This window comes from Coenobita brevimanus, chromosome 44 (genome assembly GCF_032717465.1).
Source record: "Coenobita brevimanus isolate Jiangsu-jjx chromosome 44, ASM3271746v2, whole genome shotgun sequence".
Classification (NCBI taxonomy): Eukaryota; Metazoa; Arthropoda; class Malacostraca; order Decapoda; family Coenobitidae; genus Coenobita; species Coenobita brevimanus.
This window is the reverse complement of record NC_136997.1, coordinates 26,386,820-26,401,731: the sequence shown is the minus strand read 5'-3', so window position 1 is coordinate 26,401,731 and position 14,912 is coordinate 26,386,820. Positions and strand designations below refer to the sequence as shown.

The 14,912-nt window shown below is 43.5% G+C and overlaps 1 protein-coding gene and 1 pseudogene across 1 annotated transcript; both read left to right on the top strand.

Moving 5' to 3' along the window:
* The first annotated feature begins 1,043 nt into the window (after positions 1 to 1,043).
* Positions 1,044 to 2,159, top strand: LOC145398032 (uncharacterized; annotated as a pseudogene).
* An 87-nt stretch (positions 2,160 to 2,246) lies between these two features.
* On the top strand, positions 2,247 to 8,167 carry LOC145398031 (uncharacterized). The gene is made up of 9 exons (XM_080270994.1): positions 2,247 to 2,256; positions 2,299 to 2,787; positions 2,947 to 3,379; positions 3,722 to 3,999; positions 4,178 to 4,431; positions 5,105 to 5,224; positions 6,099 to 6,211; positions 6,435 to 6,678; positions 8,003 to 8,167. The coding sequence occupies exons 1-9, from the start codon at positions 2,247 to 2,249 to the stop codon at positions 8,165 to 8,167; spliced, it is 2,106 nt and encodes a 701-aa protein (XP_080127120.1).
* The last annotated feature ends 6,745 nt before the right edge of the window (positions 8,168 to 14,912 follow it).

Sequence of the window (14,912 nt, the reverse complement as noted above, 5' to 3'; positions counted from 1 at the left end):
TAGCAGCAATTTCAATTAATCATTTCAAAATGATGCCAGGTAAACATACATACACAAGTTTAGGAGGACTTCCTCTACTCCAAGATTTAAAAGATTATTTCTCATTCATTGCGTGGAACAGATAGTGTCCAGGGTGATGAATCAGGCCATGACTATCAAGACGGTTACAATATCCATGGCATAAATTACCATCTTACATCCCAAAATATAAATTGTCCTCAAATTTTCCGGTCCAAACTTTCAGTCCCCTTCTTGAAATTCGCAGATGACTAATTCCTTTATAAACTCCCAGGTTGTGTCGGGCCTGCTGGGTCAGTCCATGAACGACAGTAGGGTGCGGGTGTTTTCGTGGGCACGTGTGTGGCTTATTTTCTGGTGGGTGGCTGTGGACATCTTAGCAGCGGCCTACATGAGCAACCTTATGTCAGTGCTTACCGTGCCCGTCTACCCACACCGTATACAGACGCTCGAGGAACTGGCTGAATCTGATATCATGTAAGAGTAGCATAAGTTCATTTTTTGTAAATGTATTTTCTTGTCATTATCAATGTACTTTTTTTTTCCAAACTTTATGGTAGTACACACCATGCCTGTGTATCCACCTTTTCCATGTGCTGAAGGAACTGGCTTGTAATGATAATTGTAATGATTGTCTGTAGTTGTTAACTCTGTAACAATGTAACCATTTAACTGGCCGTACTAGTTACTTATTCGCTGACGCTTAGGTCTGGCAACACTGTATACTAGTTGAGTTGGGAGCGAGTCTGTAGGTGTGGTATCAGTTCGGGAGAAGCAGGCAACCAAGCCAGATGTGTGTTCTAATATACAGTCTAGTGATATTTTACTTATGGATTATTGTGTTGTACGAGTGTCTGTGTTCCGTTCCTATTCTAAAGATATTATGCTTGTTTAAGATGTATCATAGTTTTATGTTGAGTAAAGCGTACATATAGGCCCTGATGTGTTTTGCTACCCCACATCATTTTACTCAACATAAAATCTCCAGAACTTGAGGGGCCAGCACCCATTGCTTCGCTGCCAAAATGGAGCATCTGCTGAGTACAGAGCGACTCGGCACAGACTCCAGCTCACCGTCAGCAGCGCAAGCGTGGAGACATTGGCAACAGACGTTCGAAAACTTTCTGGAAGCAGTGCCGGGAGAAAAAATGGACAAGCTCAGGCTCCTTACCAACTTTGTGTCTCCGAAAGTGTATGAAGCTATATCAGAGTGTACTACTTACGATTACGCTATCAGCACACTGCAAGCTCGCTACGTGAAACTTACAAATAAAGTCTTTGCACGTCACCGCCTCGCTGCTCGCCACCAACAAACTGGTGAGACTCTAGATGAGTATCTCAGTGCTCTTAAAGTGTTAGCCAAAGACTGTAATTTCAAGGCTGTGAGTGCAACATTGCATTGTGAGAAATCTATCTGAGACGCTTTCAGCAGTGGTCTACTGTCTCCGGCAATCAGGTAGCGATTGTTAGAAAACAAAACTCTCGATCTTGCAACCATTTTTGATCAAGCGCGAGCTCTCGAGTCCGCTCAAAAGGATTCGGAGTCGTATGGTGGTGTTCCATCCTCGCGTCTGGTAAGTGCAGCGTGTGGGAATAACAGTGAATTTAAGCCCAAGGCTACTTCATTAATGGCTGGCACCAGTATCAAGTGTTTCTTTGGTGGCCTTTCGAGGCATTCACGCACGAAGTGCCTTGCGTGTGAAGCAGTTTGTCACAAGTGTCAGAAAAAGGGTCACTATGCTAAAGTGTGTCAATCCTCCGGTGTTAGTGCCTCGGTAGCCCTTACTGACCATGTTACGCTGGCTAGTGTTACTGCAGCGGCCACTCCAGGTGCATTATCCAAAGCTGTTGTTGAAGTTTCAATCAATGGGGTAAAAACTGATGGACTTATTGATAGTGGCAATTCAGAAAACTTCATTCATCCCGATCTAGTTAAACGCCACTCCCTAAAGGTGCACGAGTCCCAGAGTTCTGTGACTATGGCGAATAATTCACTCTCATCTAAGACATCCGGATTCTGTAGAGTTGATATCAAAGTGAATGGCCGGGAGTATGAAAATGTACGCCTGGCTGTATTACCAGAGTTGTGCTCTGACATAATTTTGGGTCAGGATTTCCAGAAGCGGCATGAAAAGGTTTAGCTGACCTATGGTGATGACTTGCCCCCTCTCATTATCTATAGACTCAGCGTGATAAACATTGACCCCCCAGAACTATACGCAAACTTAATGGCTGACTGTTATCCAGTCGCAGCAAAGTCATGAGGTTATTCTGCTGAAGTGGAGAGGTTGTTAAGTGAAGGAATTATTGAACCAAGCAACTCTCCTTGGCGTGCTCAAGTAGTGGTTGTAAAAAGTGAGTCGCGCAAGAAACGCCTGGCTGTTGACTACTCGGAAACTATCTACAGGTTCACGCTCCTTGACGGGTACCCCTTGCCTCGTATCGACGACACAGTAAACAAGATCGCTCAGTATCGTGTGTTCAGTATGATTAATCTCCGCAGTGCATATCATCAAGTGCCCATTAAAAATGAAGACAAGCCATATACCGCCTTCAAAGCATGTAGTAAGCTATATCAGTTTACCCATGTCCCGTTTGGTGTTACCAATGGAGTGGCTTGTTTTCAGAGGATCATGAATTCCTTCATCAAAGAAGAGGGCCTTGTTGGAACCTTCGCTTATTTAGATGACGTCACCATTTGTGGGATGACTCAGGAAGAGCATGATAGGAATCTCCAGAGATTCCTGGAAGCTGCTAAGAAAAGGAACAGTGTTTACAATCAAAACAAGTGTATTTTCTCAACCAGACGCCTCACCATCTTGGGCTATGTGGTGGAGGAGGGAGTGATTCGCCCAGACCCGGATTGCCTGAAACCACTTCGAGACTAGCCTCTACCATGGGACATGAAGTCACTCCGCCGTACTTTAGGATTCTTCGCTTACTACTCGCAGTGGGTATATGACTACTTGAGCAAGATTCGCCCACTTAGTGCCACAACTACCTTCCCCCTGACAGAGGAAGCGAAGGAAGCTTTTTTTCAACTCAAGAAAGACATAGCGTCGTCGGTGGTCAAGGCTATCGATGAGACTGCACCCTTTGAAGTTGAAACAGGCACTTCAAACACCGTTATTGCGGCAGTTCTTATTCAAATTGGACGTCTGGTTGCCTTCTTTTCACGAACTCTACACGGATCTGAGACACGCTCCCCTGCTGTAGAAAAGGAGGCTCAGGCTATCATTGAGGCAGTTCGCCACTGGAGGCACTACTTGTCTGGTAAGCATTTCACTATCAAAACTGATCAACGCTCAGTGAAGGACATGTTTGATAAACAGCACAAAAACAAGATTAAGAATGATAAAATCTTAAGATGGAGGATGGAATTGTCATGCTATGATTTTGACATTATCTACCGACCAGGGAGAGACAATAGTCCATCTGACGTATTTTCCAGGTCATATTGTGGAGTAACATGTCATGACCATCGATCACTGTTTTCTCTTCATGATGCTTTGTGCTATCCAGGTGTTACTCGTTTGCTACATTTTGTGAAGTCTAAAAATCTACCCTATTCCGTTGAGGATGTTAGAAAAGTAGTTGGTTCATGTCGAATATGTGCAGAGTGCAAACCTAATATTCACCGTCCGGATAAGACCCAACTTGTAAAGGCTACTCAGCCGTTTGAAAGGCTAAATCTAGATTTCAAAGGACCCCTTCCAAGCACTGATAAGAACCAGTATTTCTTAAATGTCGTGGATGAGTATTCCAGATTCCCTTTTGTATTTCCATGTCCTAATGTGACTGCATCGACAATAATTATGTGTCTCTCTCAGTTATTCTCCATTTTTGGCATGGCAGCATATATCCACTCAGACAGGGGGACATCATTCATGAGCAAGGAACTGCAAGAGTTCCTCACCAGTAAAGGAGTAGCTTGCAGCAGGACAACAAGTTACAACCCTCAAGGCAACAGACAAGCGGAGCGTTTCAATGGAACCATATGGAAGGCCATCACTACTGCTTTGAAGTCTTCTGGGTTACCAACGCAGTACTGGCAGTGTTCTTCCTGATGCCCTTCATTCCATTCGCTCTTTGCTAAATACAACCACTAATGTTACCCCTCACGAAAGACTTTTTAATTATGCTCGTCGTTTATTTACAGGAGCCACTGTCCCATCCTGGTTGTGTAACCCTGGTCCTGTGCTGCTGAAGTGCCATGTACTAGCTAACAAGACGGATCCCCTAGTTGATGAAGTGGAGCTCGTACAAGCAAGTCCTCATTACGCTCATATTCGGCATCCAGACGGTAAGGAGGATACTGTATCTACTCGACACTTGGCCCCAGCTGGCAGCAAACTTCCAGCACAGTCTCAGGATACTACTGATGCAACCCCGGAGTTGAGTACTCCTGAAGCAGTTAGTGTTGGAGATGAGGGTTCCGGTCCTGAGACTTCCCTCCCTGCTCAACAACCTGAGTCGTAGGGTGCACTGGTTCTGAGGAGATCCGAGCGTATCAGGCGTCCTACTATTCGTTTTGAGGCATCGTAGATGCACTTTTGTGGTAGGGGGAGAATGTAATGATAATTGTAATGATTGTCTGTAATTGTTAACTCTGTAACAATGTAACCATTTAACTGGTCGTACTAGTTACTTATTCGCTGGCGCTTTGGTCTGGCAACACTGTATACTAGTTGAGTTGGGAGCGAGTCTGTAGGTGTGGTGTCAGTTCGGGAGAAGCAGGCAACCAAGCCAGATGTGTATTCTAATATACAGTCTAGTGATATTTTACTTGTGGATTATTGTGTTGTACGAGTGTCTGTGTTCCGTTCCTATTCTAAAGATATTATGCTTGTTTCAGATGTATCATAGTTTTATGTTGAGTAAAGCCTACGTATAGGCCCTGATGTGTTTTGCTACCCCACATCATGGCTCATTCAGATGTTTTTTTTTTTTCCCTGTCTCCATTTTCTCTTTTGATTTAAACTGGTGATGTAGAGCAACGCCTTAATGTGATGACACCGATAAAGCTGGGTAGCTCACCTGCTTCGTTATAAAAATGTCCCTCAGGTATTTTCCAATTCCCCCAAAGGAGGATGGTCGACTGCAGTTGGGCAGCATCTGTATTCCCAAGTCAGATGAACCAAAGGCAGCAACTACTGCAACCCTACTAGCATGGGACTTTGGAACAAATAAAAGGCTCAGATATAGTGTGAGAGTAGCATCATCTCTAATCATTTACTTTTAATAATCACGTATTTTAATCATTATACTTTCATGTTACCTTTATGTGTCAGCTCACGGTGCCTCTCTACCCACGCCTAATTGTCACTGGAGGAACTGGCTGAATCCATCATAATGTGTGGGTCTATTTGTAAATTTGTGTTGCAGTTTTTCTTTGTGTCGCCATTTTCACGCTTAAAAGTTTCACAAACTCTGTCAGCCCTGAAATCACAAAGGGGAAGTCAGGCACCCAATGGATGATTTCCTTAATAACCGTTGCGTTTTAACTAGAGCTAAATCTTGCCATTCCTCTGCACTCTGGTCACCCTTCACCTAGACCCTGTGTGGAAGACTATGGAGGCTATATTTCCAAGATTTTACAATTCTCTGACAACCTCGTCTACATCAGTTTGATGAGAGGAATGTAGTGACAGTCATGAAACGTTAACTTTCTCTTTCCCTGTGGTCTTCCCACATTCTCACGTTATATGATGGAATAAGAGAGCATAGTTATTAACATATTTTCTCCTTCCTCCCGGCTCCCAAACATACATTGCTGACAATGGACCTGTTCACACTGTGGCCAGTTTATGATATACTCTGATGTAAACTTCATGATCGTTTAGGTTCGAATGAAAACTAGAAGAATGCCCTGTTTCACTGGGCCAAATTCTGGACCCTTTTCTATCACTGCCTGATGTACAGTAATATGAGTGACAGTGAGAAGAGGAAGGCCATGAAGGTGAACCAAAGAGCAGAATGATATTTGAATAGTTTTCTTCCTGACTTAAATCGTTAAACTTTCTGCCCAGATCATATCTAGTTCTGGCTTCATTGAAGATGTTCCCTAACACGTAACACAGGATCGTACACCTCTGTCTCCCGCATCCAGACCCTGTAGAGCAGACTTCAGAGACTTCATTGACCACCCCCTCAATAATCCAGCTACTGTTTATCTCTCCATGGGATGTTGGATGTACAGTAAAAATCGGTATAGATTTGCCACGAAATACTCTGACCTTATAGACGTTGACACCTAAATATAAAAACTTAAATAAATAACTAATAGATTATAGTTCATGGTAGGATTCTACGCCAAACCCAATATTATTAATCATTTTGACAGGTAAAATAGTTTGGGACTTTCAAGGAAGTGTTACAGTGTAATCTAACCCTTATTTTTATTCTTCTTCATCCAGCCCCAGCATGGTGGACTATGGGTCGTTTCTTCCCCAAGCCCTCCTACAATCAACCAACCCTGTGTACCTCACTCTGGGGCGTCGGATGTACCTCGACCCCATGACCAACGTTGACGACGCTGACACCTTCCTCCTGACGCAGGTTCAGAAGGGCACTCACGGCTTCATCGACACTGTTGATTATATTATCATCCATCAGATAATAAGGGACCTTGTTCGTACCACGTATATTATGGATGAGAAGGTAGGAGACTCAGTGTGGATTTATAAGCCTCTGTAAAAATTACTAGAAATCTTACTGGAATCCCACTAATGCAGTGCAGACAGTTAAAATCATGAGACCACACCTGAGTGGCATTAAATGAGCAAAACAAAAACTAACATTCCCTACGTCTTCAACATTTATTGGCTAAATCCGGTTGAAGAACCTTAGCCCAGTAGACCACCTGGCCTCCATTTGTTGCGTTTATCGTAAAAAGATACTAAGAAAATTTTATTAAAATAATTATAATCATGCCGACAGCTACCCCCGCATAATGATGGGATGGGGAAAAATTATTGTTAAAATACCACAAATTCCACATTTCTATTGTTTCCACCCGACAACTGTATAATGTTTATCTTGAGACCTCTGACTTCACACACACATGAACTTAAAACTGTCCTTCTGCTAAAGAAGACGATGCATCTTATACTTTCACTGTTTTGGGTGCCAGTGGGTGTGACTGTGCAGACCAGTCCCGGATCCACAAACTTTACAAAACAGTCGGCATGCCTAGTCCGGCTTTGCTGGTAGAACAGTGTTTTGGTTGTGTCTCTGTTATTTATGTTCCTTTCGGGGCACGTTTCAAGCTTATTCGAGATGATTATTTCCTTTTCATGTTGATGACCAGACTGTGTTCATAGGATAAGGAAAGCAGTCTCAGGCCATTGTGTTCATGTTACTGACATAATTGCAGCCTATAATGCCTTACCAGAGGTGATTATCTTTTCCTATTCTAGCGTGAAAATCTCCAGAGTATGTCTGTCATTATGTGGCACTGAGCAAACGGAAGCATTCATGAGGCACAAATGGGATTTTTGACAGTGTCCTCAGAGTCAAGCATTGGGGTCATTGGCACTGAGCAGTGTTGCATATTGGCCGTTAGAGAGTGGTATGTGCCAGGACATCAACCTCTTTTATATAACGAAATGTGATTCTTGGATCTTCTGTAGTAGATTCCTCCGGACTGCAAACCCAGTATTATGGTTTCTTTTTACATTGTCTGAGTATCCCCTCCAGAAATATGTATACCATTATCCTACTGTCAATAGGCTGCCCTCTCCTGACAGGCGACTCTCAGACAAGGCAGCAATGTCAATTTTATATTTTTCAGTTCATGTAGAAATAAGGGCAGCTCTACAGCATGTTCGTGAGTCTTGTTCAGTATCAAGCAACGTTCACAGATTCAAGGTAGCAAAAGTCAGAGGGATTCTTTTGGTTTTTCAACGGCAGTTTGGGATGTCTTGACAGACGTGGCTTTCTGCTGTGGTCCAGAGCATCATATGTTTACGTTACCTATTCTAAGCCCATTGCCGTCAGGGGTAAGGAGTTGGACGTTTGTTTCGGCTGCTTAGTAGCACTGGATACTGCCGAAGGCATGACCTGCTCCTATGCCATCATGCCGGCGACCACTAGGCTAGTGCCGCCTATGCTGGGGACTCGAGCTAGAGACTTCCAGCCACATCCATGACCTGTCACTGTCAACCTATACAGTCGCCATAGATCTTTTGATCTGGATGAGAGGATGAATTGGGAGGTGAGTATTGCAGAAGGTTTGTGCAATAAATGGATTTGGTTTGATGGTGAGGGTGTCCAGTCTTTACCACTACATGACTTTGCCCTTCTTAGCCTGTGATGGTGGCACGAAAATTCACGATGACCATCTGAGCTGGGTTGCAGGAGTTTGGTGGGAGCTGAGTCTGTCGAGCTCCACCATCTGTAGGACTCCACTCACGGATTTTTCTTTCGTGGTGTACTCTCGTAGGATTAACCCATCCAAGGGTTATAGACAAAGCAATGGGTTTTGGAAGACTTAGTCTGACCCCTCAATGATGACCCTTCCAACATGGGCAACCCTGTCCTCTTGATGAGTACGGGAGGAGGGGGATTTCCCCAGGGTGGTACGGCCCACCAAAATTTCAGAATAGGCAAGCCCCCAACCAGAACAAGGTGGTTCGTCCCCCCCCCACCACCACCACCACAACATACGCACTACGATGACGCCTTATATTAAATTCATACCAATTCCTGATGCTTGTATCCAAATTCAGAGAGACCACTGGAAGCAATAGAGAGAGAGAGAGAGAGAGAGAGAGAGAGAGAGAGAGAGAGAGACAGACAGACAGACAGACAGACAGACAGACAGAGAGACAGAGTCAATAGGGCGACTGTAACCATGAGATGATTGTTCTTGAAGCTTTACCTGTATAATCATGTCTTATCTTTCTGTCTTGCACAGTAGAGTGGATGAGAAACAGGGGCGTGGAAGAAGTTGAGAGACGGAAGAGAGAGTTACATGTAGAGAGGAAGAGAGAGGTGAAAAGATAAGTAAAAGGGAGTAAGAAGAGAGTGGATGAGGAATTTGGAAGGAATTTGAGTGTAAAGTGGAGGGACTCTAAGAAAATGTTCTGGAAGGAGGTAAAGAGAGTTAGACAGGGTAGCAATGAAGTTAATAAAGGAGTGAAAGATAAAAATGGTAGATTACCAATGGAGAAGGGAGGAAAAAGTGAGCAGATGGCGCGAACACTTTAAGGAATTGTTGAAAATAAAGAATGAAAGTAATACGAGTACAAGAGGCTGGGGAATGGCTGGGAAAAGGAGGGATGTGAGAAGAGAGGAGGAAATCAGTAGGATGGAAGTTGTGGAAGCAATGAAGAAGGTCAAAATGGGGAAAACCCCAGGAATTGATGGAGTGTGTGGTGAAATGCTGAAGAATGGGGGAGAGATAGTAGTAGAATAGATGTGGAAGATGTGCAGATTGGCCTGGGAGGAAGGTCGAGTCCCAGAGGATTGGAAGTCAGGTATAATTATTCCCTTGTACAAAGGAAAAGGGGAAAAAGAAGTGTGTAGCAATCATAGGGGTATTTGTCTCTTTAGTGTAATGGGAAAAGTATATGGTAGGATACTTATTGATAAAGTTAGGGAAATAACAGAAGAATTAGTTGGAGAAGAACAGGGAGGTTATAGGAAGGGAAGAGGTTGCGTAGATCAGATATTCATTCTTAGATCTTTAATGAAAAAGTCTCTAGAGAAGGAAAATCAGTTGTATGCGTCCTTCACGGATTTGGAGAAGCATATGATGTATGTATAGCATGTATGATCTCATATGCCTGTGATTAATTTATTTGTAATGCATGCATGTACCACTTATATTATTACTGACGTGTGTCATTACTATATGCCTGTGTACACACTCGTTCTATAAGCCACGCATCCCTAGCCTTGTATGTTTTGTCCGCCCCTAGCGGCGCGTCATGTAACTAAATTAGAGTTTGTTTACAAGTCTAGCTGCGTGCACACTTACGGTGGCGGCCCCTTATCTTGTACACATTCAGTTTAATATAAGGACCTACTTTAAGTGACTTCGCATTTCCTTCCATCCCCTCCTAGTGATAAGGAAATTGCTCTAAGGTGACGAATCTGTTAACACCATACATATGACATGGTGGATAGACAAGGATTGTGCAAAGTATTAAGAATATACGGAGTAGATGGGAAGTTGTTGAATGTCGTGAAGAGTATGTACGAGGGTGCTAAGGCTGCACTGCGTGTGGATAATGAACTGAGTGATTTTTTTCTATTTGAATGTTGAATTGAAACAGGGATGTGTCATGTCTCCATGGCTGTTCAATCTGTACATGGACGGGGTTATAAAAGATATCCAAGATACGGCAATGGATGTTGGAGTGGTCCTAATGAGATAGGGCAGTATTAGGAAACTCCCTGTACTGTTGTTTGCAGATGATACTGTGTTGTAAGGTGACGACGAAGGGGAGCTGCAAGGCTTGGTGGATGAGTTTGGGAGAGTGTGTAAGAAAAAGAATCTAAAGATGAATGTGGGGAAGATTAAATGTATGGACTTAGAGAGAAGTGAAGTCATTGAATGTACAGTGAGGTTGGATGAGGAGGAAATGGAAAATGTGAGTACGTTTAAGTATTTTGGTAGTGTGATAAGTAAGGATGGAAGTTTGGAGGGTGAAGAGCTTGAAAGGGTACAACAGGGAAGAAAGGTTGCTTGTTCCTTGAAAGCAGTGACAAGAAACAGGGAGGTGAGCATGGAAGTGAAAAAGTTACTACATGACAGTATTGTGGTACCAACTCTAACTTATGGAAGTAAAGCTTGGACCTTGTTGGAGGGACTCAAGAGTGAGAGCAGTGGAAATGAGTTATTTGAGAGGAGAATGTGGAGTCACATGGAGAGACAGACTATCAAATGAGGATGTGAAGGAGCGTTGTGGTGTGGATGTGGATGTGATAGGAAGCTTTAGGAGAAACACATTGAGGTGGTTTGGCCATGTGGTGAAGATGGATAGTGAGAGACTGACGAGGAGAGCGTATGTGAGTGAGGTGGAGGGTGAGAGAAGGAGGGGGAGGCCAAGGATGAAATGGAGGGATGGAGTGGAGAGGGATATGAGAGAGGGGTGTGTGAGCTGGGAGCAGGGCAGTGAAATGACGGGGGACAGGGCGACATGGAGGCGATTTGTTTTTGGCCACCCCGTATGGGATTATGGCGTCCGGCAATTGATAGATAGACAGACATTTTCACTGCTGACTAAGATAACTGATAACTGAATGTGTGAGGCAAATAAGGTCAGCAGTTGTTTTTATCATTTCCTCCCGTATGAATAGCTCTTTCCGACAAGGAGAGTATGTATTCACCCCTGTTTGTTTGTTTGCTTGTAAGTTTGTTTGGCTGTTAACAGGATTACTCAAAACCTAAAGGAGAGATTTGAACCAATTTTGGTGGGTATATAACCCATGTCCCAGGAAACAATCGATTAAGTTTTTGGACCGATCCGGATCGTATTACAGGTTTTGGATCCGGAAAACACTTTTTGCGAAACCCTAATGAATGATGACGAAACCTAACCCGTAATGAAGAGTGGTTTGGAAATGAAGTTGCCCTTATTGGAGAGATGCGCTGCACTGAGTGCCCCTCAAGTGCATTTGCTTTTATTATGAATACAACAAATTCACCATACATTTATATAAAACCTGGAACACTATTAGGACTGGGTCACATGTTTCAGTCCTACAAGTGTATTAGCTATATAAGTAATGCTGCTATATTAAAGCTGAGTGTGTGTGTGTGTGTGTGAAGCTCCTCTCTCTCTCTCTCTCTCTCTCTCTCTCTCTCTCTCACACCAAACCACTACTGACCCTCACAGCTATTCAAGGACTACATGACGTGGTTTCTACCCCGCAACACAGCCTTCACCCCTCTAATATCCAAAAGCCTTCAGCGCATCCTGGAGACAGGCATCCTGGGAAAAATATATGAGACGCACGTCAGAAATATCGCCGTACCTACCACGCAAGTAAGCTTTGATGCACGACACTATTTTCACCTTCAACTACGCATTTACGCTAACTGTATCGTCGTCGTAGCATGACTTATTAGACATTATTATCACCAACAAGGTAGCTGTACATTTCAGACCATTATTATTATTATCATCATCATGATCACCGCAGTAGGGCAAATCAAACTAATATCATCATCATGGTAACGGCACAAGTTAGATATTATCATCGGCACCATATCAGCGATAATTACACAACTATCATCACTGTAGCAAAACAAATCAGACATTATCATCACCGTAGCGAGACAAACCATACCACTATTATCAATGTCATTGTAGCAGTACAAGTCGGACCATTATTATCATCACCACAGCCGCATAAATCAGAGATTATCATCATTACCGTAACAGCGCTAGACAACTATTATCATCACCGTAGCAGCACAAATAAGCGATTGTTTCATCACCGTAGCAGCACAAATAACCGATTATTTCATCACCGTAGCAGCAGAAATAAGACAGTATTATCAACGCTGTAGCAACATAAACATTATCATCATCATCATCACCGTAGCAGTATATCAGTATGAGTGTGAGCCATCATCTTCCTTTCCGCGTCCTAATCAACTGCATTTTTTATCACCAACATAAGCTACGTTTAACTTGACCTGATCATCGCCTGACATGGATAACTAAGAAGAAATCTAAGGTCTGACGAAACATACTCCCAGTTTTATATCATTAGAACTTCACGAATGCTGATAGGAAAGCTGTGATTGAAATTAATACAACAATCTTAACTCTGCAAAACATCAGAAATATAATATTCATTGTCAAGAGGTGATGATAGAAAGAAAAGTGAGTACCCAGATTGTTCGTGTTTTGTACAGGTTCGTGGGACGGGTGTGTTGAACCTGGAGCATCTACAGGGAGCATTCATAGCACTGGGGATGGGAGTTGGTCTGGCTGCCTTTACCCTGGTAATGGAGTGTATTGTGAAGAGTCAGTAGGTTACTTCCATCCACCGACAACAACGTCAACACCATCACCACCATCAAACAACATCACCACCAACAAAACATCCTGGAGCATCTACAGAGAGTATTAATAGAACTGGGGTTGGGTGTTGTTGTGGCTACCTTTACCTTGATGTTAGAGTGCACTGTGAAGAGTCGTTAGTCACTCACCACCAAGAGCACCATCAGCACCACGACATATCAGTATCATCGCCACTACCATACAACCTGAAGCATTTAAAAGGGCTTGTTCATTGTACTGGGTTTGGGTGATGTTATGACTGCCTTTACCCTAATGATGGAGAGTATTTGTTAGGGGTCAGTATGTTGTACACCACCATCACTAACAGCAATATCTTCACCACACAACAACAACAACAAAATGCAGCCTGCAACATACAACAGGGCTTCTTCATAGCACTGGGTCTAGGTGTTGTTCTCACTACCCTTATCGCAGTGCCGGAGTGTATTGTTAAAAGGTAATGAAGCTTCCTCATCGCCACCAATCCAGTCCAGCATAACCACACAGGCACCATCACAACATTGACCAAACAAGAAGCGGTGTCAAGGCATGTGGAGATGTAGGAGGAATACTGGGCCTTGGGATAGGCCACTGCTCATGAGAAATAGGCCCTGAAGCCTTTGCCCAGAGTCGGACACGTAAAAAAAAAAAAAGAAAAAAAAAAAGCAAACCTGTCCCCGACAGTCATTTTCATGCTGACTTATGAACACAACAGGATGTCTAGCCAATGACGTCACATATTAAATCTGGAGTAAATCGAGTGAAAATTGACGATTTTATGCCCACTTCAATATATAGGCCTGACCCACCTGACACAGACCCCCTACCGCTAACTGGGGGATGACCCCAGTGATGTAATGAGGCATGTTATACAATGCAGATTTGAAAGATACACCTTTAGGTTTTGGTTTCATGTCGATATAACGAATTTGAAAGGAGTTATAGCAAAAAAAAAATTATTTTGTGCTTTTTTTTTTCTTTACATTTTTGGGGCTTACAACCTGGGCCTTGGTCTAATTTGGGCCAAAATTTAGTCAGATGATCAGAAGGTCAAAGCCCATCAACCATGTTATTTTAGTCAAAATCGTACAGTAGTGTTCATGTAAAGTTGTTAACAGCCAGCCAGCCAAGGAGGCAGCCAGCCAGCCAGCCAGCCAGCCAGACAGACAGACAAACAAACAAACAGGCAAACCGAGTGAAAACAATACCCGTCCCAGAGACCCTCCGGGGTGGGAACGGGAAAAAAATTCACTAGCATTGCATACTTAACTTCAAGCGGTGGTGAGGGACGCCTTCACGTGATGGCACCAATATGACCGGGTGGCTTTGCTGCTTGGTTATACAAGCGTCCCTCAACTCCCGCTCTCTCCAGGAAAATGATAATGATCGGCTGCAGGATAGGGGCAGCTCTAGCCTAAAATAAATTGAGTTCAGTTTTATATAATCCTGGAGTTACTACTACTACTACCAGCACCACCGCTACTACTACTACTACTACTACTACGACTACTACTACTACTACCAGCACCACCGCTACTACTACCACTACTACTGCTACTACTATTACTAAACAGCAACCATCACTACTACTACAGGACACAATCACACAACTTCATCAACATCCAGGCAACACCACTACTGGACAACTAACACCACCTTCACACCACCACTACCACCATCACCATCATCACCATTTCCACCACCTCCAACAACAACAACACACACAATAACCAAACACAATTACCTTTGCTTGAGGACTTGGAGCAGTGGCGTCTTCGTCTTGAGTCCATCCCCCACAGGCTGTTGAAGCGGATGAGGAGGACAGCATGAGGGCCAAACCATCGCAACCCCCCTGTCCCCTCATGGGGCTCG